The sequence below is a fragment of the Dromiciops gliroides genome, chromosome X (genome assembly GCF_019393635.1).
Source record: "Dromiciops gliroides isolate mDroGli1 chromosome X, mDroGli1.pri, whole genome shotgun sequence".
In the NCBI taxonomy this organism is placed as follows: Eukaryota; Metazoa; Chordata; class Mammalia; order Microbiotheria; family Microbiotheriidae; genus Dromiciops; species Dromiciops gliroides.
Genome location: NC_057867.1, coordinates 5,519,408 through 5,546,843, shown reverse-complemented (window position 1 = coordinate 5,546,843; position 27,436 = coordinate 5,519,408). Strand labels below are relative to the sequence as shown.

At 53.2% G+C, this 27,436-nt stretch overlaps 1 protein-coding gene across 1 annotated transcript; it reads left to right on the top strand.

Moving 5' to 3' along the window:
- Positions 1 to 224: 224 nt before the first annotated feature.
- CAPN6 (calpain 6) lies at positions 225 to 25,667 on the top strand. Its single transcript, XM_043974397.1, has 13 exons — positions 225 to 339; positions 7,852 to 8,031; positions 13,948 to 14,079; positions 14,693 to 14,901; positions 15,440 to 15,632; positions 16,529 to 16,722; positions 17,398 to 17,475; positions 19,429 to 19,624; positions 23,084 to 23,206; positions 23,295 to 23,497; positions 23,813 to 23,934; positions 25,184 to 25,320; positions 25,435 to 25,667. Exons 2-13 carry the CDS (start codon positions 7,867 to 7,869, stop codon positions 25,615 to 25,617), a joined length of 1,935 nt encoding a protein of 644 aa, XP_043830332.1. The 5' UTR covers positions 225 to 339; positions 7,852 to 7,866; the 3' UTR covers positions 25,618 to 25,667.
- Positions 25,668 to 27,436: the final 1,769 nt, after the last annotated feature.

The window sequence follows — 27,436 nt, the reverse complement described above, 5'->3', positions numbered from 1 at the left end:
CTTTTTCTTGCTCTCTTAGCAGATCTCAGTCCCCAAAGCAGCTGGCCCAGCCCTGCCCCCAGCCAGGGGGGCATCCCAGTTGGCCCAATGTCAAGAATGCAAGGAGGCAGGGACACGGGAACACGGGAACGCCTTCCCCCTCTCCCTTATGACTCAAGATCAATTCCTGGCTGCCTGCGCTGGACAACGTTCCCAAAGTTGCTGAGCAGAGCTTCCCCCTGCACTGAGAGCTTGGTACAGCCCAAAGAGTTGTCAAGCTCACAGCAGCAATCCCTGCCTCAACGGGGGAAGTTTCCTGTGACTTTGCAGACTGTCCAGACCAGAGGGTTCCGAAACCAGGTAAGTCCTGAGGACCCTGGGCAAAGGGCTCTCCCCATGCCATCCCGGCTCTCCAGGGAAGTGCCAGGCTCAGATGGTAGTCAGGCAGCTGCTGGTTGGACAGGGCAAGGCTGGACAGCATTGCTGAGATCGGCACCGCTGCTAGGACCAGCCGAAAGAAGCCAATCTCTGGACTGTGCTTCTGTGGCAGACAGGTAGTGAGGGTGATCTCTGGGCCCCAGGCCAGCCGCTGGTCAATACTGCAGCGCGCTGCCAAGGGCTAGGAGGCGGGAGGCACTCCAGGGTCAAGTCCCTACTCTGCAATTGACCGTTTGGGCGACTAGAACCAAATGAAGAGATTCCATTAGCTGGCTCCTCCTGGCTCTCCATCTAGGAGCCTGTGGAGGTTTCCTCTGGGGGAGCGAGCAGACAAGAAGATGCCTCCACAGGCTCTTAGGAGCAGGGACTTGAAGCTGGCAGGGACCCAGGCAGTCCAACTCCCTCAGTTTGCAGGTGAGGAAACTGAGGCCCAGAGAGAGGAAGTGATTTGCCCAAGGGCGCCCCGGTGGTAAGCAGCAGAACCCCGGGGATGGAAGCTAGATTCAACACTCCCCGATGCATTAAGAGAGAGGCAGGGAACTTGCAGCCCCATCAACTGCCTCTCCTGAGTAGCCTGTGGCCGTGCTCCTGAGAACTAGGGAGCCCCAACAAACGCGACTGGATCCTCCCCGCCTCCCCCCCCACACCTCCCAGGGCCACCTCATCGCCACCTTCCGTGCGCTCCCAGCACGAGGTTTAGAGGGTGAAGGACCCGTAGAAATCCCATCGGGTCCAATGCCCCCATTCTTATTGTATAGATTCCTAAAGCAGGTCCAGAGAGAACAAGGGAATTGGAGCCTCCTACATTCCGATTCCAAAGCCGGCGGCGGCAGCGACGGCAGCGGCGGGGCTCCCTGATTCCCAAGTGTGAGCTCGCTCTGTCTCTCTCTGTCTCTCTGTCTCTCTCTCTCTCTGTTTTTGTCTGTCTCTCTGTTTTTGTCTCTGTCTGTTTCTGTCTTTCTCTGTTTCTATCTCTGTCTCTCTGTCTCTCTATCTCTGTTTTTGTCTCTCTCTCTCTGTTTTTGTCTGTCTCTGTTTCTGTTTCTATCTCTGTCTCTCTCTCTGTCCCTGTCTCTATCTCTCTCTCTGCTTCTCTCTGTCTCTCTCTCTGTTTCTCTCAGTCTTTCTGTTTCTATCTCTCTGTCTCTCTCTGTCCCTGTCTCCATCTCTGTCTCTCTGTTTCTCTCTGTCTCTCTTTGTGTCTCTGTAGCCCTCTCTCTGCTTCTCTCTGTCTCTTTCTCTATCTCTGTCTCTGTTTCTCTATCTCTGTCTCTGTTTCTCTGTCTCTCTCTCTGTTTTTGTCTGTCTCTCTGTTTCTCTGTCTTTCTGTTTCTATCTCTGTCTCTCTCTGTTCCTGTCTCTATCTCTCTGTCTCTGTTTCTCTCTGTCTCTCTGCTTCTCTCTGTCTCTATCTCTCTCTGTCTCTCTCTGTTTCTCTGTCTCTGTCTCTCTGTTTTTGTCTGTCTCTCTGTTTCTCTCTGTCTTTCTCTGTTTCTATCTCTCTGTCTCTCTCTGTGTTCCTGTTTCTATCTCTCTGTCTCTCTCTGTCTCTGTCTCTCTGCTTCTGTCTTTACCTCTCTCTGTCTCTGTCTCTCTGTTTCTCTGTCTCTCTCTATGTCTGTCTCTCTGTCTCTGTCTCTCTCTCTGGTTTTTGTCTCTGTTTCTCTATCTTTCTCTGTTTCTATCTCTCTGTCTCTCTCTCTCTGTGTTCCTGTCTCTATCTCTCTGTCTCTATGTCTCTCTGTTTCTGTCTATCTGTCTCTCTCTTTGTGTCTTTGTCTCTGTCTCTATCTCTGTCTCTGTCTCTCTCTGTTTCTCTGTCTCTGTCTCTGTCTCTGTCTCTCTGTATGTCTCTCTCTGTTTTTGTCTGTCTCTGTCTTTCTCTGTTTCTATCTCTCTGTCTTTCTCTGTGTCCCTGTCTCTATCTCTCTGTCTTTCTATATATCCCTCTCTTTGTGTCTCTGTCTCTCTGCTTCTCTCTGTCTCTCTCTCTCTCTGTCTCTGTCTCTCTCCCTCTGTCTCTGTCTCTGTCTCTCTCTATGTCTCTCTGTCTGTCTGTGTGTCTCTGTTTTTGTCTGTCTCTGTCTCTCTCTGTCTTTCTCTGTGTCCCTGTCTCTATCTCTCTGTCTCTCTCTCTGTCTCCATCTCTGTCTCTGTCTCTGTCTCTTTCTCTGTCTCTCTCTCTCTCTCTCTCTCTCTCTCTCTCTCTCTGTCCCTCTCTCTCTCTCTCTGTCCCTCTCTCTCTCTCTCTCCCATCTTCATCTTGTGCTGCTGCTGCCAGGGCTGGACTCCTGCTCCCTACTGAGTGTCCCCCTCTGCATCCAAGACACCCCAGCCCACTCTCCCCATCCCTAACCAGCTGGGAAGTGCAGAGCCGAGCAGAGCTCGCGGCATGGCAGGAGCTCAGGGCTTAGGAGGTAGCATCTAGAAGCTAAGGTCCCAGAGAAGTCAGGAATCCGGGATCTCCTTAGTGTCTGGTGTTTGGGAAGTGTGTCAAAACATGCTTCAGGAGAAAGAGCTTTGGCCCCAGAGCCAGGCGCCCTGGGTTCCACTCCTGGCCCTGCCAACATTCCTCTCTGTGCCTCAGTTTCTCCATCTCTAAACGAGGGGGCGGGCCTCTCTCTAGGGCTCAGTCATGCCTGCCTGGAGCCTCAGCCTCTCTTCCCTCCCGCCTCTATTTCCATCCCGGAGAAAGCCAAAATTGGGCAGAGGGATCTCAGTGGCTTCAAGCTCTGGTCACAGCATAGGGCTTGTCGCCCTTCCGTTCCCCTAGTTCAGTGCCCAGGCAGCCGGCTCCCTAGGCAGGCCCCCCATAGGAGCTTTGAGGCATCTCGGGGGGTGCGCTCCACTCCCACCCCCCGTCCCCCACCCCCCAAGGACCTTGTGTTCCAAGGACCAAGGTCTCTTTTCGAGGTCTCTTCCTCCCCTCCTCTTCCCCCCCTCCCATTTGTTTTCTCTGTCATGGCTTTGAGGGCCCTGTAGGGGCTATTCTCCCCAGCTAGATTCCCAGTTGGGGGAGTGGCACGATTAACCCCTGGGGGCAATCAACTCCCCTTAGGAAAAGCCTTGGGTCCAACGGAACCTCTCTGGGCCATTCCTGGAGGGGAAAGCAAGGAAACTATGAAAGAGAACATCTAGGAATGCTTTCGAGGAGAGAGAAACCACCCCCAGAGGAAGGCGGGTGAGCCCTGGATGGCACACTGGGGACTTGATTCCAGTCCCAGCTCTGCCACACCCTAGCTGTGTGACCTGGGCAAGTCCCATCCCCCTCTAGGGGCCTCAGTTTCCTCATCTGTAAAATGAGATGTGAAGAAAGCCCCTTGCAGCTCTAAACTCTATGAAGCCCCATCAGGCCCTCAGCTTACAGATGAAGAAACTGAGGCGCAAGGAGGGGAAGTCCTTTATTCAAGAGCTCACAGATTTAGAGAAAACATCTGGTCCAGTCCCTTCCTTTTTTACCCAGGGGAAGCACAAGAGGCCCCAAATCAGCCAGTTACCAAGTGGCTGAGGCCACATTCTGAGCCAAACCCTCTGACCTCCATTGTCTGTGGTCCCTTGGGCTCCCACACTATCAAGAAGCCCAGCCTCGCCTGGTTTTGGCAGGGACTGAGGCCAATGCTGGGGCTCCCTCTGGGATGGGTAGGCACTGGGCTCCACATGCAGCACATGGGACACACACAGCACACACGCAGCACACACGCAGCACACACGCAGCACATGGGACATATACACCGCACACAGGACACACACACGCTACATGTACACCACACACACTACACAGACACACCCCATGTAGGATACACACACACATAGTATACACACACCACGCACCACAGACACACACACACACACATACACACTCCACACCACATCACACACGTATACACTTGTTTTTTGTTTTATTTTGTTTTGTTTTGTTTTGTTTTGGGCAGGCAATGGGGGTTAAGTGACTTGCCCAGGGTCACACAGCTAGTAAGTGTCAAGTGTCTGAGGCCAGATTTGAACTCATGTCCTCCTGAATCCAGGGCCGGTGCTTTACCCACTGCGCCACCTAGCTGCCCCCCCCCCCCCCCGTATATACTTGTATCCCAGCTCAGTGGTGTGAAGAAACAAGCATCTGTGTCGAAGAGCTAGCTCAGCAGGAGAAGTGGGGAAGCAGGGCAGCCATCAACCAGCTGGCAGCAGAGGGAAGGCTTTTTTTTTTTTCAGGGCAATGAGGGTTAAGTGACTTGCCCAGGGTCACACAACTAGTGTCAAGCGTCTAAGGCTGGATTTGAACTCAGGTCCTCCTGAGTCCAAGGCCAGTGCTTTATCTACTGCACCACCTAGCTGCCCTCAGAGGGAAGGCTTTTGAAGCCCCTCTGGAGTCCCGGCTAGAGGGCTTTTCCCAGGGGTCAACACGGTGTAGCTCCAGAGTCATCTTCCCAGCAGCCTCTTGAGCTCCCTCAAAGTGCTGGGTCTTGGCAACATTGCCAAGTAAAAGAAGGGCCTGGTTAGCCCGAAGGGTCAGGATAAGGAGTGTTGGAGGCAATCGGCTCTTCTGCTTGTACTGGGTCAGCAGTGGTAAATATAATCTGGTTTCCCCCACAAGTCATTAAGCACCCTTCCATAATGATCATCAGCTTGCCCCAAGCATCTCCCTGAGACTATAAATTGTAGAGAAGGTACCTGGCACATAGTAAGCGCTTAATAAATGTTTGCTGAGATTGAACGAGACTGTTTCTACTTTTTGGCTGGTTTTTTTCGTTTTTGAGGTTTTCCCCTTGTACTCTGATTCTTCTTTCACAGCATGACTAATGCAGAAATATGTCTGATGTGATTGTACATATATAACCTCTATCAGATTGCTTTCTGTCTTGGGAAGGGGGGAGGAAAGGGAGGGAGGGAGAAAAATTTGAAACTTAAAAACCCTATGAAAACAAATGTTGAAAACTATCTTTACATGTAACTGGAAAAGAATAAAATACTTAAAAATAATAATAAATGTTTGCTGAATGAATGAACATGCTTTAAATGCAATATTATTATCCCTGTTCTTTAAAGAAACTGAGGCAAACACATTAAGTGACTTGCCCAGGGTCATGCAGCTAGGAAGTATCTGAGGCCAGATTTTGAATTCAGGTCTGCCAGACTACAGGTCTGGTGCTCTCTCCACTCTGCCGCACCAGGCAAAGCAAGGGGTTGGAAGGATCTGTTACCCCTCCTCCCCCATCATGTCATGTTGGGGGGGGGGGGCGGAATTAGGTCAGAGAGATTAGGAAGGAGGAAGGGCAGGGAGGGGTGGGACCTATATGTCCCCTGCCCCCTTCATGGTTGGCTCTGGCTAGTCCCCAAGCCTCAAGAGTGGAGTCAAGGGAGAGAGGCCATGTGGTCTGGTGCTGGTCACTGGCCATATCTCGGAGACCAGCTCAGAGATAACTCACTTCAGCTACGTTGGAACCAGGTGAGAAGGCTTGGAACGGGACTTTGGGTGAGTGGCTAGAGGCTTTCTAACCCTTCTTTTATGGAGAGTTGCCACTAATAATCTATGCATTAGCAGTTATCTAAGAATATAAATTCAACAATACACATGAGAAAATCATAGACTTGCATCTACCCTTCCTATGTGTCTAGTGCATGAAGATTTGACAGGTTTGCCAGAAATGGGTCTCAGTACAAGTCTCAATCTGAACCAATATTGAGATCATCCAGCAAATATGAATAGTAGCTGGAATGATCTGCTTATTGGAAAATCTCATGCCTAATAGAGAAGGTTCACTCATTCAAATGGCTGCCCTTGACACATGGTAATTTAGCAGGAAGACCATTGCCCATTTCTATCAGCTCCGAAAGGATTTATAGCAATATTAAGTAAAACTAAGCTCTCTATTAGCAAGCTTGTCTCAACATTAAGCAGTTTCTGGACAAGGATATATATCCCTGAATTTATATTACCATGTTGTGAGCCCACATAATGGGAGACATTCCTAGGGAATGTGTAAATTTCACCTGATTGTGTGTCCAGTGGGGATGAATGACCATTGGCAGCCTATTTTTGGGAAGCGAGCACTGGCTCCAAAGAGCCTTATTATCACTCCAAAGCTGTTTAAAAATAAGACACCTTGCAGACTGACATCCTCAAAAGTTGTGAAAGAGCTTCCCTAATAACTGTGGGCCAGTTGTTTACGCAGAACAGTTCCATACTCTATGGGCCAGCCATATAGGAATTCTGGAGTCCATGAGATAGACAGTGGCTGTGCTTGCATGCCTAAAACATAAGACTCCATCTTCCCTACAATTTGCTCATTTCGTTTTCATGCCCTCCCTCTTATTGGGAAAAAAGGATTGCTCGACTGACCTTGGCGGGCTAGTTCTAGCCATCTGTCCTGCTCTTTTTGTGTGTGTTTTTTTGCGGGGCAATGGGGGTTAAGTGACTTGCCCAGGGTCACACAGCTAGTAAGTGTCAAGTGTCTGAGGCTGGATTTGAACTCAGATCCTCCTGAATCCAGGGCCGGTGCTTTATCCACTTCGCCAGCTGGCTGCCCCTCTCCTACTCTTTTGAGGCTAATTGCTAGTCTGTTTCTAACTAGCACATGCACAGTCATTCAGAAGATGCCCTTTACGCTCATCTGTTAAATGGGGATGAATAATATCTCTACTATGGGAGATGTAGCTTCCCATGTAAATGGAAGGACTGTGCCCCATCACAGCTCCCGACCAGCACTGGCCTGACATGCATTTGAGGCTGCCTGATAATAGCTGACCAGCATTTCTGTAGCACTTTAGAGGCATCTCAAATGAGCTTCTGAAGAGCTCTGTGAGTTAACCACCTCCCCTGCTGGGTTTTTTTTTTTAGTGAGGCAATTGGGGTTAAGTGACTTGCCCAGGGTCACACAGCTAGTAAGTGTTAAGTGTCTGAGGCCGGATTTGAACTCAGGTACTCCTGACTCCAGGGCCAGTGCTCTATCCATTGCGCCATCTAGCTGCCCCCCCCCCGCTTTTTTTTTAACCTGGTCCTATGATTTTTCCCACAAAGTCCCTCTACCAGTGCACATCGACACCTGCTCTGAAACTTTGAGTCTTAGAGGACTGTCCAGGGCACTCAGAGGTAAAAATGAATTTTCCAGGGGCAGCTAGGTGGTGCAGTGGGTAGAGCACTGGCCCTGGAGTCATGAGGACCTGAGTTCCAATCCGGCCTCAGACACTTAACACTTACTAGCTGTGTGACCCTGGGCAAGTCACTTAACCCCCATTGCCTCACCAAAAACAAACAAACAAAAAAACACATAAAATGAATCATCCAAGGTCACACAGCCAAGTATACACCAGGAGATGAGTTAGCATCTCTTCAGCCCAGTATTGTATGAGTCTTGTGTGTCCTGGCTTCCAGCATCTTCTGTTCAGTCTCAGCCCAGCCTACTCACTAAGTGTCTGCACATGTTGCTTTCTTTCTAGCTAGAAATCAAAGTCATGCTTGCTGTGGTGAAGCCTTTTAAAGGCCAGAAGTACCATGATATCAAGCAGGAGTGCCTTCGAGAGCGCCGGCTCTTCGAGGACCCAGAATTCCTCGCTGGGAATGAGTCTCTCTTCTTCAGTCGCCGCCTGCCAGGCCCAGTGGAATGGAAGCGTCCCAAGGTAATCATTCAGAGAAGGTGGCATGTTAGCGAGCCGCAGCTAACAACCTGTGGCCAGGAGGTGCCAAGGTCAGGCCGTGGCAAAGATAGGAAAGAAAAGAAGCTACTTCTGCTTTGCCAGGAGACAGGGTCGTAGTCCCCAAAATGAATTTCTGTTCACTGCCCAGTCCTCAAAGAGCTTACTTCTAGTGGAGGGAGGGGGTGATCAAGCAATGGGGTCCTGTTAAAAATGGCTGTCAGGAGGGGGCAGCTAGATGGCGCTGCAGTGGATAAACACAGGCCCGGGAGTCAGGAGGACCTGAGTTCAAATCTGCCCTCAGACACTTGACACTTACTAGCTGTGTGACCCTGGGCGAGGCACTTAACCCTCATTGCCCCGAAAAAAAAATGGCTGACAGGAAACCCAACCCCCCCCCTTTCTGGAGATACAAATACATGATCATTGACCTTGAAACTCCAAGGACCGGAACAAAGATGACGGCAGAGCCTGGACCAAATCCACTTGGCCCCTTGGCCCCTTTAATTCAGTAACACTTAGGGTCTCAGTATGGGAGAATGTACAGAGGACCAATCTTTGGATCCTGGCTACAACTGTGGGCCTCACTTTTCTCCTCTGTCAAATAAGGGCATTGGGCCCAATGACTTCTGGGGTCCCTTCTAGCTTTTTTATGAGATCTGATGAGATAGGATCCAAGCTGATGAGAGAAGTCAGCACCAAAAAGAAATAAGTGGATGGACTGGTAGAAATTTCCAGGGGGCCACCACCTCGAGTTGACGCCATTGGAGGGTTGGCTGAAGAAGCTGCCACCCTCCCCAGGGAATCCCCAGCCTAGGGAGAGAGATGACAAGAGCCCAAGATTCCACAAGCTAGAGCACAGTCCTGGGCCAGAGGGCCAAAAAACATTGGTGACTTATTGGTGGCAATGACAATAGCAATGATGGGCGGTAGTGTGGTGTTCATGGGACCAGCCTTTTAAGTCCTTTGCATACAGTATCTCACCAACACCTGGTGCTGACTACATTGCCTGAGAGAAAGGCCAGAGAGGGAGATATAGGCAATGCCCCTAGGGGGCAGCTAGGTGGTGCAGTGGATTAAGCACTGGCCCTGGATTCAGGAGGACTTGAGTTCAAATATGGCCTCAGACACTTGATACTTACTAGCCGTGTGACTCTGGGCAAGTCACTTAACCCTCATTGCCCCACAAAAAAAAATCCTACCCCTGACCTCCCTGGAAGTCCAAAGGGAAAAAATGGAGACTTTATTGCCCAGGTGGCCAGCACATGCGCAGGGACAGTGAAGAGTAGATGTAATGAGTGATAGGGCCTTGGGGAGGGGGCAGGGCCAGGTTCCCCCCAGAGGTGAGGGCCCAGCTTCAGGGCAGGGCAGCCTTGGCCCAAAGGGGACAGAATGTGGCCTTGCTTCCTAGTAGGGCAGTGGGTCTACAGGGCTTGCTTCCCTTGGCCACGCCCCCATCCAGCCCTGACTTCCCCAGGACCCCAGGGGCTGAGAAGAGATGAGTAAGTGCTTGGCTCCCACACTGCTGCTGGCTCTGCTCAGTGTCTAGGGGGCCCAGGCAGGAGCTCTGCTAACCCAGGTCAAGGCTGAGTTAAAGCACATTGCTTAAGCCTGGGCCCAGATGTGAAAGGCGCAGACCCAGGCCCAGGCTCCCCTCCTGACTGCCTGCAGCTGGGCCCAGGGATCAGTGGGGGCTGCTGCCCTCTGGCACAGACCAGGCAGGGGACAGTCATGGCCAATCAGAGCTCTCCCTGGGGGACTGTGGTGTGATGAGAGATTCAGGCTCCCCCCAAGACTTTGGGGCCCAAAGCTATTCTTTGTCCTGGGGTCAGAGTGCAAGTCCCCAACTAGGAGGGACTGCAGAAGCCATGGAATCTGACTCTCTCATTTCACAGAGGAGGAAACTGAGGCAACCCTGAGAGGGCAAGAGATTTATCCAGGTCACCCAGCTAGCTCAGAAGTCCCTAGGAGTAGGGCCCTTTTCACTCTACCTTTACTGGGAATGCAGAGGCCAGAGCCCAGGCCCCAGCAAGGTAGCTGATGGCTCTCTGAGGCTGTCCTTAGGGCTGGCCAGGGCCCACCTCTCTCCACAAAACGTGAGCCACAGGGGGGCGGCTAGGTGGCGCAGTGGATAAAGCACCGGCCCTGGATTCAGGAGTACCTGAGTTCAAATCTAGACTCAGACACTTGACACTTACTAGCTGTGTGACCCTGGGCAAGTCACTTAACCCCCATTGCCTGTAAAAACAACAACAAAAAAAACCCAAAAAACAAAACGTGAGCCACAAAGAATCCATTCCCCCAAGCAAAAGCAGAGCCTGCTTCCCAGCCCTTCCTCTGCTCCCCCTCCTTCTTCCAAACCCCTCCCTCTATCTTGGCATCATCACCCAGAGGCAAAGAGGACTTTGGCATCCTGTCAGGGGTCCAAAAGTCCCCACCACCTTCCACCAACAGACACTGGTGACTCATCAGCACCTCCGCTCAGGGCCCCATACCTAGTGAGTGTTCGTGGGGGGGGGGGCGGATTGGACCCAGGCCTTCTGGTTCCAAGGCTGACATTCCATCCACTACACCATGCTGCCGCTCATTTGAACAACAATAATACTAACAACAGGAAGCAGTGAGAATGAGAGGCATAATATTAATAACAATAATGCTTGAGGGCTGCCTGCATTGAAATGTTTGGAGCTTGGCTTGGCCCCCACGTCCTTGGACACTGCTGAAGGCTGAGGCCTAGGGGCCCTGGACAGGGCGAGGCTCTGCTGAAGAGGCCGACTCCAAGGCCAGGCCAGGCCAGGCCAGACCAGAGGGAGAACACTCATTTCAGGGAGGAGCAGGGAAGAGAACATTTTGGAGTTGAGGGGGGATGCAAAGAGCTACTTTCTCTGCTTAGCTAATAGGTCATCTTGTTTCCCTCCCTCTCCCCCTCCCCACTACGAACTCCAAGAGGACAGGGATCCTGACTAGCTTAACTTTGGTTAAGCACACAGTGGGTGCTTTACATATATATATATATATATATAATATCATATTTTTAACATTAATCAGACAAGAGAATAATAATAATAATAATAATTTTAACATTTCCATAACTTTACAAATATTATCTCATTTGATCCTCACCAACAACCCTAGGAGGTAGCCGTTATTATGATCCTCATTTTACAGATGAGGAAACTGAGACAGACAACAGTTCAGTGACTTGTCATGGGGTTCACAGCTAGTAAGGCAAGATTTGAATTTGTTTTCCTGAATGAATGAATGACCCAGTCTGTCATGGTCTGTCACAGAATGAATTCCCACAGAGGCCTCCTGCTCTCATCTGAACCCCTTTCCTGCTGCTTCCTGTGTCCCCTCTCTCAGACAGGCCCCATGCTAATGCTCCTAGAGATCAGAGGATTCAGATTCAGATCCCAGACATCAGGCCTTCATTTGAGAGAGAAGAAAACCAAGGGCCAGAGAGGGAAAGGCCTTGGCCAAGGCCCCATCATGGGAAGTTTGCAGCTCCCTGACTCAGATGCATTCTGCCCCATTCACCTGGAAGGAAGTTGGAAGGGAATGTGAACTGGGGACTTCTTGAAGGCATGAATCATGGAGAGGGAGTCCAGGAGGGGAAGAGAGAGTCTCCCCTAGGGAGGAACAGCTGGTTGCCTTAGAAAATGAGGGGGAAGGGGATGGAGCCAAGATGGCAGAGAAAAGACAGTGACTTCCCTAGATCTCTCTCCAGACCCCTCCAAATAGCTTCAAATAATGCCAGAAGAAAATGAGGGGGATTGGCCTTGATGAGCTCTAAAAACCCAAGCTCCTTCCCCTGCTGAGCCTTAGTTTCCCCATATGTAAAAACAAGGGGCTAGAGTCAGACCTCTAATGTCCTTTCCAGTTCTGAAATCCTATCATTCTCCACCTCTCTCAACTGGATGGGAGCCTCACTTCCAAGAGAAAAGGTCACATTCTCAGTCTGGGATCTCATCACTCCCACCCAAGTGGGACCAAACCCACAGGGTTGGCAGAGCCCCAGACTCTGGGTGTCCTCCCTCCTTCCCCTATCAGCTACTTCTTGAACGTTGCCTCAGGTTTGGCCCCAGATGCTGTTTACAGGCTCTGGGCTGGGGCTACCAGTGCCCATCCTCTTCATGGCTCTGGGCATAGAAGAACTCTGTGGTGTGAGTGGGCAAGTGGGTATGTGTGAGAGTGCAGAGGTGGAAGCACATGTGTGTGTGTATGAATGTGCATGTGGATGAGTGAGTAGGGACAGATTGAGCGTGAGTGACTGGGTGTGAAAATATCTGTGTGTGTGTGTGCATGAATGTGGGGGAGTGTACAGGGGTCCTCAAACGGCCCTTCTAGTTCTTATTTTATGATTCTCTAACCCAATGAGCCTATGTGAGTGTGTGAGAGAGAGAGACAGAGACCATTCAATACAAGAGTCAGTGCCAGGGTCCGACTCAAGAACAGAGATTGACTGAGCTCCCTGGCAGCGCCCAAGCTCCCACCCAGGGCCCCTTCTGCTCAGCCCTTGAAAACAGTGATGGGATGAGAAAGATCACCTGGATGGAAGGGAGGCAGACACATGGTTGAGTGTATCTGTGCCTAGCTGCCTGTGAGAAGAGGCTCAAGGCTCCATCAGGGAAGCTCCCTCCCAAACCCAGCCCCTGTCTGTCTACCCTCACTTCCTCAAGCCAGGCCAAGCCACCTGCCGATAATGGCCGAGGCTGGGCCTGTTCCCAGAAGGGCCTTCCAGGGCAAGTCTGGCCCCCGTCTGAGCCCCAGCTCCTGCCTCTCTCAAACAGAATCCCAGAATGTCAGCCCCGGAAAGACTCACGGGGTCATTAAGTCCAGCACCCTTGTTTTCCCAATCAGCAAAGTGAAGCCTCCCAACACTCTCCCCTGGCCCACTGACCACTTCTGCCCCCCAGTGGTCCCTGGAACGCCTCTCACTTCTATTCTGAGGCTATCTCCAGAAGAGAGTGGCCAGGCCAGCCCAGTGGCCCCAGTTTTCTGTCTAAAGGAGGGCTTGGCTCAGTCTGCTCACTAATATACTTTTGGATTCTTGTAACTTCCCGCCATCCCCGGAAGCCATTTGACAAACAGTCTGGCTCTGGAGCACCACAGCTGGGCCAGCATAACTGGCAGGCTCGAAGGGCCTCCCTTCCGTAGCCCTGACTAACCGAGCCATGGAAATATATGAGGGTGATCTGTGTCCCTTGACCCCCAGTCTGGGAAGGTGGGTGGCCCCCAGTGAAATGACCCATCTGTGTTCTGGGGCCCTGATGCTCTGCTGTCAAGAGCCACCCACTGTCAAAGGCCACCCGCCACCGAAGGCCACCCGCCACCAAGGGCCACATGCTGCCACTGCCTACTGCCCACTGCCACCGCCTGCCCCCACCACATTCCTCCCCAAGCCCACACAGAAGCATAGCCAAAAAGACCAGAAGAAGAGAAGGGAGGAAGGAGGAAAAGGTAGAGGCAGTGGCCCCACTTGATCCTTTGAAAAATTTAGCCACCGAGGGGCCATTTTGTGTCCTGGGTGGCATTAGCTATTTACCCACTTCCCACAACTTGTGCCCTGCCCCCATCCACCTAGCCAGCTATGCAGCCTCAGAAGCAAGAATGTGGGCCTAGGGTTCATAACTGACCGCTGGGTGCCCTTGGGCAAGTCTGTTCCCCAGGCCTCAGTTTCCCCAGGTGAACTCTCTAACTCATCTTGTTGCTCCCCCACTCACACACGCTCATTTCCTCCTCCATTCACTCATTCACACTCATGCAGCCACTCACTCATGAAGCTACTCATCTGTTTCCTCATTCACTTCCTCCCTCCTCTGCACACTTCTGAAGGCGTGAAAGGAGGTGAGGGAGGCTCGCTGCCTCTCCTGCCCCCTCACAGAGCTGCTTTTGTTCTAGGACATCTGCGACAACCCACACCTGTTTGTGGGGGGGATCAGCTCCCATGACTTACATCAAGGGAAGCTGGGAAATTGCTGGTTCGTAGCAGCCTGCTCTTGTCTGGCCCTCCAAGAATGTCTCTGGAAAAAGGTAATTAAGAGCCTTGGCCATGGAACGGCATGCACATGTTGTCAGAGCCCCTTCCAGCCCATGATGGGCTTTGCCCCGTGATGGGGACCAGCTGCTCTCTTGCTCTCGCCAAGGCCGAAGCCAAGGGGTCCAGGAGGAGGCTGCATCCACACTGTCCCCAGGGGGGCTGGGAGGAGAAACTGGGAGAGAAGTTGGGGGAGTGCCACAGCCCAGAGGCTGAGGGGCAGACTAATCTAGAGCCCTCGGCACATATATGGTAGTGAGTTAAGGAAAAAATGAGCCAGTGAATAAGCGAAGAAATGAGTAAGTGAATGAATGGGTGAGCCAGTAAGGGGCCTAGATGCACAGGGACCCTTGCAGCCATGGGCCTGTCTCTGTCCTCGGGTGCCCAGCAGTACCAGTGCTCAGGATTATGTCCTCACGTTCGGCACAGCCCTTCCCTGTCTCTGGCTGGGAGTCATTTCTTGGCATCCTGGTCAGTGGTGCCTGGGGCCACAGCCAAGGCAGCCCAAGGATGGCTATGGTGCCCAGGGGTGGCTGTAGTCTCCTCACAGGTATATTGGCATGACAGGAGGGGTACCAGCTGTTGTTTTTGCCAATCTTTTGTGCCCAGGTGATTCCTGAGGCGAAGGAACAGGACTGGGACTCCCGAAAGCCTGAGAAATATGCCGGAATATTCCACTTCCGCTTCTGGCATTTTGGCGACTGGACTGATGTGGTGATTGATGACCGTCTGCCCACCATCAATGGGGAGCTGATCTTCTGCCACTCCAATGTTCCCAATGAATTCTGGAGTGCCCTGCTAGAGAAGGCCTACGCCAAGTAAGCCCTTCTGGGAGGCTAGACAGGGGAGAGCAGAGGCTGAGGAGGCTTGCCAAGCACATGGGAGCCCCCCTGTACCCTAGGTTTCATTCTTGCTCAAACACCTGCATGTGAGCAGAAGCTGGGCAGGAGCTAAGACACAAACTTCCAGATGTTCAGCACTGACCTCTCCCCGGGTCCCTAATGCCTTCATTGTATGCAAGGGGAAACTGAGGCTCAATCAGGGCAAGACGCTCTATGTCATAGACCATGTGAGCTGGAAAGAGCCCTCAGATAGCATGGGGTTCCATCCCTCAACAAACAAAGGACAAGGCAGAGGGCAGACAGGGTTTAGCAGCTTGAACTGTGCTGGGAGTGCCACAGCCTGGGCTATCCTATAAGGATGTGGGGTCTGGCCTCTGAGGCCTCCAATTCACACATCCTGGCACCTTAGGGCACAATTACCCAGGCCTCCCTGTGGAGGAAGGGGCCTGTCACCAATCAATCGTCTCCTTTCCTCTGCTTGTGTCTCCCCTCGGCCTCCAACTTCTGCTCCCAGGCTGGCTGGCTGTTACGAGGCTCTGGACGGTGGGAGTACCGCAGACGCCATCACAGACTTCACTGGAGCCGTGTCGGAATCCATCGACCTGAGGAAGGGCAACTACGGCAAGCACCTCCTGGAGCAGACCAAACTCTTTGAGGACCTGCTCAAGGCCCACAATCGAGGGGGCCTCATCAGCTGCTCCATCCTGGTACATTGTTCCACGGGCACTGCCAGGCACGGATGACCTCCAGTCCTGGCCTGCTTCGATGAATGTGTGCATGAGTGAATGACCACAAGGACCCAAATAGGGAAGGGGCAGCTGGTCAATCGGTGGGACCTTGTTCTTGCCAAATGTGGCCTCCTAGGAATGCCAGGATGAGGGGCAGGGCTGACCCCAGCCAGGGCCTGGGCATCAAGGGTGCTGCGCCAGGCTCACCCACCCCTAGATCCACTGAGATAAGTCTGGCCACCACCCCCTTCCTTGGCACAAGGTAAGCAGCGGCATAAGGCTGGCCTGAAAGCCAGATGTTTGCTCGTGCCAGGCTTCTGGATGCAGCCCAGACCCAGAGCAGTGACCATCCCAGAATGAGACTGACCAGCCCAGAAGAGCCATTCTTTCTCTCAGATTCTGGCCCCTCCTGTGAGGAGGCATCCCAGAGCCCTTTGGGAAGGTTTCCGTATAGCAAGCCTAGCTCGGCCTGGGACCTCTATTCTCCAGGCTTCCCTGGTCCCAGCAGAGGCTCCTGCCCTACCACCATGACACAACAGAGGTGCTGGATAGAGAATAGAGATCAGAGCGGGAGGGGTGTGTGTGTGTGTGTGTGTGTGTGAGCATGAGCATGTCTGTATGTGCATGTGTGTGAGCATGTGTGTGAGCATGTGTGTGTATATAAGCAAGTGTTTGAGCGTGTGTGGGTGTGAGTGTGATCGTCTGTGTCTGTGGGTGTGAGTGTGATCGTATGTGGGTGTGAGTGTGATCGTGTGTGTGTGTGTGTGTGTGTGTGTGTGTGGTGGGGTGGGGTGGGGGAGGTGGTCAGGGATGGAGGGCGGACTGTCAGGATGAGGCCTAACTCCCTGTGCCCTTCTGGGTTCTCTGGCTTGTAGCCTGACATTGCCAGTGAGCGTCAAGGGACCACGGAGCAGGGCCTTGTGAGAGGCCACGCATACTCAGTCACTGATATCCGCAAGCTGCGTCTTGGAGAGCGACTCCTGGCTTTCTTCAAGGCTGAAAAGCTGTTCATGATCCGGATGAGGAACCCATGGGGAAAGCGGGAGTGGACCGGGCCCTGGAGTGACAGGTGAGCCTCTGCCCAGAGCCCTCTGCCCTGGGCCTCCATGTGGCCCCAGACAGTCAAATTGCTCCCGTTTCTCCACCATTTTCCACATTACACTCTCCTCACAACACCCCTAGGATCCATTTACAAAAAAGGTTAACTGAGGCCCAGAGAAGTGATATGATTTGCCCACAGTCACACTGCTAGCACTTGACTCCAGTGCTCTTTCTCAACCTCTTCAGCTTGACTCCCAAAGCGGCCCATGAAGTACCCTAGGCCCATCATTTCTTCCCCTGGTGACTATGGACTCCCTGAGAGCAGAAGCTCTAGTTGACCTACGTTCTCATCCCCTCCTAGGCCCAGGGTCAATGCCTTGGGTTCCACAGGGTCTCACTTGCACTCTGTGGAATTCAAAACAGGTCCATCATCTGAAAAAGGAACTACATGCTCACTGGGGCTCCCTCCAGCACTGAAAACTGAGGCTCCATTTTGAGGGAAGCTGTCAGGTCCAGCATCCTCAGTGTTATGTCCTAAGGCCCCTTCTGGCTCTGACATTCTAGGTGGTAAGGCATGGAGACAGCCAGGTCCCTTTGCGAGAAATGCATCAGGCCTTCCTGGGGATGAGTGGGCCCATCCCCTCTGCCATGGGCTGATGCCAGAGCCCCCACAAACCTAATCCCTCCATTCTCTGTCCTTCAGCTCTGAGGAGTGGCAAAGAGTGAGTGAAGTGGAGAGGAAGAACATGGGACTCAATGTGACGGATGATGGAGAGTTCTGGTGAGGAATGGGGCCTTCCGGAAGGCAACAACATGGCTCAGTGGACAGAGCTCTGGGCCTAGAGTCAGGAAGACCTGAGTTCGAATTCAACCTCAGATACTTACTAGCTGTGTGACCCTGGGCAAGTCACCTAACCTCTGTTTGGTGGCTCTGTGTGCCTCAAGTCTCCCCCTGACTCCAGTCCATCAACCATCAAAACACAGGTCAACCCCTTACTCAATAAACTTCAGTGGCTCCCTATTGCTTTCAAGATCAAATCAAAATGCTCTGTTTGGCATTCAAAGTCCTTCATAACCCGGCCCCCTCCTCCCTTTCCAGTCTTCTTGCACCTCCCTCCCTGACACATACTCTTCAATCCAGGGATCTCTACATGTTTCTAGTCTCCACACCTTTGCACTGGCTGTGTCCCAGGCCTGAAAGGTTCTCCCTTCTCATCTTTGCCCCTTATTTTCCTTGACTTCCTTCAAATCTCCCCACTGCTAGTGCCTTCCACTCTGAGATTACCTTTCATCTGTTTATATATATATATATATATATATATATATATATATCTTGTATATGTCTAATTGTCTGTATGTTGTTTCTGCTATTGGGCTGTGAACTCCTTGAAATAGAAACTGGTTTTGCCTTTCCTTGTATCCTCAGGGCTTAGCACAGTGTCTGACACATAGTAGGTGCTTAATAAATGCTCATTGAATGACTGACTGACTGGGGTAGGTGCTCTTTTTATCCTTCTTTTTAAGATGAAGAAGCCAAGGCAAAGAGGGTAAATGACTTGCCCAGGATCACACAGCTAGGGTGTATCTGAGGAACAATTTGAACTTGGGACTTTCTGACTCCCAGCCCCACCTCTAGCCACTATCCTACATTTCTGTGGAGCTTAGAGATGTTCCCTCACTTGATCTTGCCATACCGCAGTGTGCCAGACATAGGGATTTGCTGATGGTACCGTAGCTAGTGGGCATCTGAGGTAGGACTCAAGCCCAAGGCTTCCTGACTCAGAGTCCAGGACCCTCTAGCCATTGTACTCTGTGCCACTCAGGGAAAACCTTCTGGCCAAGTTCAGAAAGGAGGGCTCTGAAAGGTGGGCAGGAAGCAGCCTGTGATGGGCCTTAGAAAGGAGTATCTTCAATCCCAAGGCTGTGGGTAGGGGGTTGGGGTGCCTTCTCAGGATTGGTGGGATCAGGGAAGACTGGGGAAAGACTGGAGGCAAGGTCAGCAGTCGGGCCCAGGAGAGTGGGGATGATGGCATCAGCTCTGAGGCCAAGGTAGAAGGAAAAGCTGAGGTCCCCAGGCCCTATCCCAGACCCCAGAACCACTAAACTGTCCTAGCCCCCTCAAGGCACCCCTAGACAGGAAGTGGGTAAGGATTACTATTCTAGACACAGCACCCTCTGAGTGCCTGTGGTCCAAGCTCATCCCCTTACAGAGGATGAGGCTGAGTCCCAGCATGGAGAAGGGCCTGGGCCCAAGGTCACAGAGCCAGTGAATGCCAGGGTGTGCACCCAAGGCACTTCCTCCTACCTCCTGCTAGTGGATGCTGATTTAGCCTTAGGGCCATCCCCCACAGCTCAGCAAAGGAAAGAGTGTTAGATTGGAAGTCAAAGGGCTTGGGTTGTAATCCCCACTCTCTCTGATGCCATAAGACAAGCCCCTTCCCATCCCTAGGCCTCAGTTTCTTTCTCTATAAAATGAACTAGTCATGCTGGGTACTTCTAATGGTCTATCTTGGCTCTAGAGAATAAATAAGGAAATGCATGTCACTGGTCCATAAAAGTGGAGCACTATGGGTATAGAATGAGGCATGCATTCTTTAAGTGGGTGGCAACAGGAGCTGATTGGACTAGACAGTTTGTAAGATCCCTCCCAGGCCTAAATCCTCTGGTGCTCTGATTTGCTGAGCCGCTGAGCCAGCCAGCATCATCACTCCCATCCCACGGCTCTCCCCCTTAGGATGGCCTTTGATGACTGGTGCAACAATTTCACCGATGTGGACGTCTGCCGCAATCTGAACACCTCCATCTTCAGCATCCATAAGACCTGGGAGAAGGCCACCGTGCGAGGGGCTTGGCTGCACGATGAGGACCCTCTGATCAATCGTGCTGGAGGCTGCTTCAACAACCGTGCTACTTTCCTGCAGAACCCCCAGGTTGGAGCCCCTTGCCTAACCCAGCATCATGGCCCCCTTCTCGGGCCCTCAGCCATCCTGACAGGCATAATGGGCACACCCTTCCTCTTCTGTGTGGCCCCCGGTGGCCTTTACGGTGGGCTGCCCTCCTTTGCTCTCTGCTCTCGGGCCTGCTTCAGGCAGCCTGGGGACAGGGGGATCACTTGGAAAGACCCACTGCTATTCCACTTGGGCTGACCAAGGAGTCTTATAGAAAATAGTCAGTTGTATCCCAGGACCTTGCAAGTTCTAAAGCAGAATGTCATACTTCTAAGGCTAGGCCAACCACCTAGGGGCCTGGACACTTTCATGCCCAAAACTCCAGTGTATTTGCAGGCTGGTTTTCTATATTCCAGTGACCTGATGGAGTAAAGCCTCTTAAGTGGGGTGCCACTTTACCTGGAGGTATTCACATTCCAGTGGAGAAAGATCTAGGGGGTCCCAGTGGACCACAAGCTCAATATGAGCCAATCGTATGACCACAACAGCCAAAAAACAAATGTGATGTGAAGCTATGTTGTAAGAGGCAGGGTGTCCAGAATGGGGAAGGGGCAGGCTCACCATCCTCTGCCTCACCAGGTTCCCCATGAAGTGCTACAGTCAACTCTGAGGAAGGCCATGACAGAGGTAGAGGAGATTCAGAGGAGTATGACCAGGATGGAGAGGGGACCAGAGACCAAGCCCTGGGGTGGGGGGTGGGGCATTGCTGCTTAGCACCAGCCCATGGAGGAGGGATTGGGTCCAGGGACAGAACCAGGAGCCACAGTGGAAGAGGGGAGGACAGGTAAATGGTAGGAAAGCCAATTAACAGCAGTCCAATGGCCTGCCTTGTGATGGTGGCCAAGCTAAGCTCATGGCTGGGTAGCTTTCCACTCTCTAAAATGGACGGAGGGCAGGAGCGGCCTGTTCTGAGCTCAGAGAACTCAGAGCTGGAAGAGCCTTTGTTTGCCAAAGAAGGAAACCAAAGCCCAGGGAAGGGAAGCAGCTTGGCCCAGGTGACACACGTAGCCCATGAAGGGGCCCCTCCCCCACTCCCGGCTGCCTCTGTACCCTGAGCAGCTGCACACATAGATCTAGCAGGGACTGACGCAGCCAAGAAGGCCCCGGCCAAGCTGGGATCAGCCCATCAGACCCCTTGGAGTACAGGCTGTCCACAAAGGCCCTTCTGCCTGCCCTCTACTCCCCCACACACATACCAGAGGGAGCAGAGAAGATAGAGGCCAGGTGACATGGCCCTAGTGGCATCCTCCAGCTTGCGCTGAGGCAGCTGGGGCCTTTGAAATGCAGTCAGCTCCCTCCAGAGCTCATTGGCGGGCCCAGGACTTGGGGGCAGCAGAGCCCAAAGAAGAGATGCTGGCTAGCTTCGAGGATCCCAAGGGGTGACATGGGGAGGAGAGGTTAGACTCTGTTAGGCCCCAGCAGGCTGAGCCAGGAGCAAGGGGGGAGGGGTGGGGGGAAGAGGCAGCTCTGGGAAGGACACCAGGAAGAACTTGCTAATGGTGAAAGCTGGCCTCAAGTGGGAGAGGCTCCCCATGCTGGGAGGTCCTTAAGCAGAGGCTGGTAAAGGGGGATTCTTGGGTGGGGCCTAGCTGACTTAGACTCTGAAATGCTGTGACTGTGTCGTTGTGAATGTGTTCATCAAGGCATATATGTAGCCGTGTGTATGAGTGTCCTAGGCTGTGGGCGTCTGTGTGCATCTGTGTGTATGCACCTGTGTGTGTGTGTGTGTGCGCGCGCGCACGCGCACATGCACACGTGCCTGTCCTTGTAGGTCCTGGGGACAGAGAGGAGTAGACAGCTCATTTTCCAGCAGGCAGGGTGCAGGGGTGGAGGGGCAGGACACAAAGCATCCTGGAAGGATGATCTAGGCCGGATACCCCCCTCCCCAACCCCCTGCTTGGTTTGTTTACAAACTGCCCCCTGATCTTTTCCCACGTTTTTGAAACTAGCCCAAGAGACTGTGGCTCTACTCCGGTTCCCTTCATCTCAACCTTTCTCTCCCCTCTTTCCCCCTTGGGAGGTCTCAAATCTGCTCCTGCCTTGGCATTGTTTGCCCACTCAACCTACTAACACCCAGCAGGCCTGTCTGCTTGTCCCCTGTCCAAGAGCCATCTTCACCATTATGCATTTCAAGTTGGCTGTGGACCTTGGCAGAGGGCCTGGCCCTCTCTGAACCTCCATGCTCTTCTCACTAAAAAGAATGCTTTGGACTGGATGCTCTTGGGAGGAACTCTCAGCTCTGACACTCTTTGTTCTAAAGATTTGGCCCTCTCTGGAAAACAAGGGGTTCCCACTAAATAATCTCTGAGATTCCTACAGCTCTGACAGTTTTTGTTCTAAACAATCTTCCTATCTCTGGGCCTCAGTTTCCCCCTGCTCCCATCAAATGTCATTGGCAACAGCTGGAGAGGAGGGGCTATGGGGATAACTGATCATCTTTGGCTCTTCCTCCCATCCCTTCGGTTCCAGGAGTGCCCATCGGAAAGCACAGTGCCCTGGGCTCTGGGAATGCTTGGGCTGCTGGAGATATATGGCCTCTGGCTGTCTTTGCCATCTTGGCCTATACATAGGATTGGCCCACTTGGCCACAGCTAGGCAAGCTGGCTATCCAAGAGCACCACACTAGGTTTTTCCTAAGAGAAATCAGGTTTGGACTGGTTCTGTTTGCCAGGAAGCCCCTGCCATCCATGCAGGCAGTCTGAGCCAGTAAGCCCTTCCTGGTCCTGTGGGTATGGACTGATGTCCTCCCCCCAATACCTTGCCATTGGCATAAGGGCACCCCAGGCTCTAGCAACTCCTTGCAAGCTAGACAGGCCTTGAGTGCAGGCCAAATGATGGGCCATCTGCCCACTGGCCAAGAGCCAGCCTGACTCAGTTTGGAGAGGCTTGTGGCTAGAGGACCCTAAGGGGGCCACCTTTTTCAGCCACTGTGACTCACAGACACCATCTGATGAGCTAACTGATTTCCTTGGGGTCCTGTGATCTCTGCCTGTTTTCCTGTTCTCCTGGGGCCAGAGCAGAGTGGGGGGAGAGGGCGTGATAACACTCTCCTCTCACCGTGGCCCAGTGTTTAACCGGAGATTCCACAGCCAGTTCGCTGGCGTTGAGAGCCTGCCTGGCCCCAAATCTAAACCACAGAATGTCAGACTGGGAGGGACTTTAGAGGCCATATTGTCCAAACTCTTCCCATGACAGAGGAAGAAACCGAGGCCCGGGAAGGAGAAAGAGATGATTGCCCACTCCCATAGGTCCACTGAGGCCCACTGGTCCCAGAGCACTTTGCTCCCAGCAAGCCCTGTGAGAGAAGGGTAGCCCCGAGAGAGAAAGTGCCTGGCCCAGGGACACACAGGAAGTCAGCTGAGGAGCTGCCCCTGTGCCAGGCCGCTTTGGACTTGGCTCGGCAACCACTGACCAAGGTGCCTCTTCTTCATCTCCCCTTAGTACGTCTTCAACGTCAATAAGGAAGAGGACAAAGTTCTCATCTCCCTGCAGCAGCGTGACCAGCGTCCTTACCGCAAGGATGGCAGAGGAGACAACTACATCATTGGCTTTGAGATCTTCCGGGTAAGGGCGCCTGGGGCCCTCCCTCAGCCAGGCTTCTTTCCCCGTTCCTGTGCGCACTGGGCCTGACGCTTTCTGTCCCTCTCCCCAGGTGGAGCTCAATCGCGAGTACCGTCTCCATCAGCTGCAGGTCCAGGAGAGGGTGGCAGGCTCCACCTATGTGGACACGCGCACCGTGTTTCTGAGAACCATCTTGAAGAAGGGCCGTTACGTCATCATCCCCACCCTGTTCCAGCCCGGAGACATCAGCGAGTTCATGCTAAGACTGTTCACCGACGTGCCCTCGGAGCTCAGGTGCCCTTCCAACCCCCTTGGTCCAACCCTAAGGCCCAGAGACAGTAAGTAAGTGGGCAGAGGAGGACGCAAAGCCAGGGCATGAGCCTCTGAAAATGAGAGGGGTGGTAGAAGAGCCACGGGAGAGATGGGAGCTCAGGTCCAGAGCCAGGGAATGTCCCCTTCCTGAGCCTCAGTAAAAGGGCAGGATTCGATGACTTCAGCAGTCCCTTGGAGCTCGGAGCTTGGAGCTGCCAGTCTAGGAGATCAGGCCTTGCAAAGGCCAGTGAGCCTCAGAGTGGCAAGATTTTAACCCGGCTTCTCATTCCCTTGTAGGGAGCTCGCTCTGGACAAGCCCGAGCTCGGGTGTGAGAGCTTTCTGTGCGGCTATCCCCAGCGTGTCACCCAGCTGAGCATTCACAGCGTGGAGGGACTAGCTAGACAGAGTGGCTCAAGAAGTACGGGGTGACGGGCAACGGGGCGGTGGGCAACAGGGTGGCAGGCAACACGGGCCCTGGGGATGGCCTTTGAATTGGGGCCCCGTTCTGCCAGCAGCCTGGGCAGGAGCAGGGTTTGGTCATTGGCCCCAGGCCTCAGCAGCAGAGGAAGGGGGTGGGGGTGGGGGGCAGCATCAGAGAGGAGGCTATACTGGCCTGCATGTGGTAGCTTTGCTTCTTAATGATAGTGGCAGCTGACTTCTGCAGAGCATCCCAAAAAGGTATCCTTTATCACATTTGAATCTCACAAAAGCCCAGTGACATAGGTGCTACAAGATTATACCCATTTCCTGGATGAGAAAACTGAGGGTCCAAAAGGTTAAATGACTTGAGCATGGTCTCAAAGCGAGTATGTGTCAGAGGCAGGATTAGAACCCAGATCTTTATTATATCCCATCTGCCTCCTACTTAGGAACTCTATGAACCTGGGTAAGTCAGAGCCTGTTTCTTCCTCTGTACAATGAGGGGGTTGGGTTAGAGTGTCTCAACAATTCCTTCCAGCTCTGGCAGTCTAGGAATCTGGGGCCAGGCTGGGGAGGGGAGGAAGCAGTTGGCATCAGAAGCCATGGGTAGGTGGGTGGCTGGATGGCTGACCAGCAGTGCCCTGCCTCTGGCCGAGATCCAGCCAAGGGCAGCACCCACTTTTGGGAGGTTGGGCTCTCTGCCCAGCCTTTGCCTCAAGGCCTCTGGAGCAGCTGCCAATAACTGTGGCTGGAGCTGCTGCTGTCTGTCCCCAGCTCCCTGGGGACCGTGCACAATGGCCACCAGCGGCAGCTGCCCACGTGCTGCCCAGGGCTAGCAGCTCCTTCCCTGCCAACAAGCGACTCCTTCTAGCCAGGCTGCTGCCAGCAGCTGGGGCAGCTTTGTTCTGGCTTGTGCCCAAGAATGGGAAAGTCCGGGGCCCATGGAGGGCCCAATGTGAACCTATGGGAAGTGGGGACTGCAGGGAAGCTTACGGTGTCACCAAAACGTCCTGATCTGACACTCTGATGTTACGATGGAGAACACTGAGGCCCAGAGAGGGAGAGGGCCTTGGCCAAATCACACAGCAAGTTCATGGCAAAACTAAAACTCAAATGCAGGCTTGCGGCCAGAGCTGGGGCATAGACAAGGCCAGAGGCCAAAGTAGGGAGGTGCCCCCCCACTATGGCTGCCCCCCCCCAGTGATACCAGGCCCCAGGACAGACAGATCACATGAGCTTTGTTTCAGGTGCTAACCCCTACCTCATCATCAAGTGTGGGAAGGAAAGCGTCTGCACTCCCGTCCAGAAAGAAACCATCGATGCCATTTTTGATGCCCAGGCTATATTCTACCGCAAGAATATCAAAGAGCCCATCATAGTACAGGTGAGAAGGGAGGGCAGGGGCGGCAGCCAAGGCATCCCATCATGCCCGAGTGCCCCGTGACAGAACGAGGTCCAAGCGCCAAGGCCTCACATGCCTCCATCCTCACGCCTTCAGGTCTGGAGCAAAAACCTCCTGTGTGACCGATTCCTGGGGCAAGTGACCCTGGTAGGGGAGCCCAGCGACTCCCGGGAGCTGAGGACCCTCCAGCTTCGGGATAAGGGTGCTCCAGATGCCCCACCTGTGAGTGGGCACCTCAGCCTCAAGGTGGTGTCCACCGATGACCTCTTGGAGCTCTGAAAGCCTGGCCCCAGCCTCCCTCTGGCATCTTCCCAGGCAGAGTCTTTGGTTTTCTCTGTGCAGGGCCAGGGGGAGGAGAGATAGGGTGGGGAGACGGGGGAGGGAGAGGGGGGAGGGGGGAGGGGAGAAGACTCCAGGCTGCTTCTGCTCAGCTGGGCTGGAGAGATGAGCAGGTGATAACCCACCTGAGCCACGCTTGCTGATCAGCCCCAAATCTTTTGAAAAGCCCCCAGTGCCAAGCAGCCCACCTGGCCTTGTCCTGGTGATTGTGGCAGCTACCAGGGCAGGGCGGGCCTGGGCCACCCCATGAGCTTGGGGGCTGGGCAAAGCGCTTACACCCGTACTAACAAAGCTAGCTTTGAAACCGCCTTGCAAGGTAGTGAACCAGGGAGTACTACTGTGGCCATTCACTGGAAGAAAGAAAAGGGTGGCCCTCGTGCCAAGGCACCGTGGACCGCAGATGGCAGGAGTTCCTCCAAGGCTTGGGGGGCACATAGGAAGGAGGGGGATGGGAAATAATAGTAATAACTGACATTTACATAGGGCTTACACTGCACAGTGACAGGGCTTATCACTACCCCCATGTCATCACCATTTCACAGATGAGGCTGCTGAGGCCTAGAAAGGCCCTCGCCAGGCCTCGCCAGGCCTTCCTGGCTCCCACTTGGGTCCTCTGGCCTCTGGGGCGGCTGTCACCCAGGAGCTGATCCCAGTTGGGTCTCACTAGAGTAGTAATCTTTCAGCTGGTCTTTGGAGGCAATACTGGGAGGCAGGAAAGAGGCTGGAACCGGGAGTCTGGAGGCCACCTATTTTCTGTGTGACATCAGGCAAGTCATTAGTTGGGAGGCAAACACTGGTCCCAGAGTAGGAAGCCCTGGGGTAAATCTGGCTTTCTCATATCTGACCAGCGGCAAGGGCCCAGTTCTTTCCCCTCTGGGGACCTCAGTTTCACACCTCCGTGAAATGGTTTAGACCCCATGACTGAGCTCCAGCATCCCTTGAGTGAGAAAAGTGGAGGCACAAGCAGCGATGCCCAGAGATCACCTGGGCAGTATAGAAGGCAGGCATTGCCACAGAGAGGGCAAGCTGGCACTGCTGGGCCCAAAGCCATGCCAAGTGGGTCACCTGGGAAGGGGGGGTTGCCCTGTCTTTGCAAAATAGCTTTAATCTCTCTTTGTCTTGCAGGCCTGGGTTGTAGAAGGGGAGGGGGAACAATGGGGACCAGTCACTGGCAGCAGTTGGGATGGGTATATAGGGTCTGCTATCTAGTCCTGCATTGCCCAGTGTCCATCCATCACACACCACGTGCCCTGGGCTCTGAGGCTTTGGAGACACAAGGGTCAACGTGGAAGGCAGCCCAGCTGGACCGTCCCTTGTCCTGCCATCCCTGCTCCCCTCTTCCTTCTCAACCCCAGGCAATGCTTCCCCACACTATCCTGCTCTGCTTTCAATAAAAACCTATGAATTCACTCATTTTGCTCTGTCAATGAACACTAATTAAGCGCCACTTCCCACATCAAGAATCTGGCCCTTTATTTGGTTTTGCGCTTCTGGGGATGGGGGAAAGGGGAAAGGAAAAGCTAGTCCTTGAGCCTGGGGGCAGAAGGGGACATGAAGTAAGCATTTAAGAAATGTGTCTAGAGCAGCTGGGTGGCACAGTGGATAGAGCACCGGCCCTGGAGTCAGGAGGACCTGAGTTCAAATCCGGCCTCAGACCCTTGACACTTACTAGCTGTGTGACCCTGGGTAAGTCACTTAACCCCAACTGCCTCACCAAAAAAAAAAAAAAAAAAAAAAGAAATGCATCTAAGAACAGGAA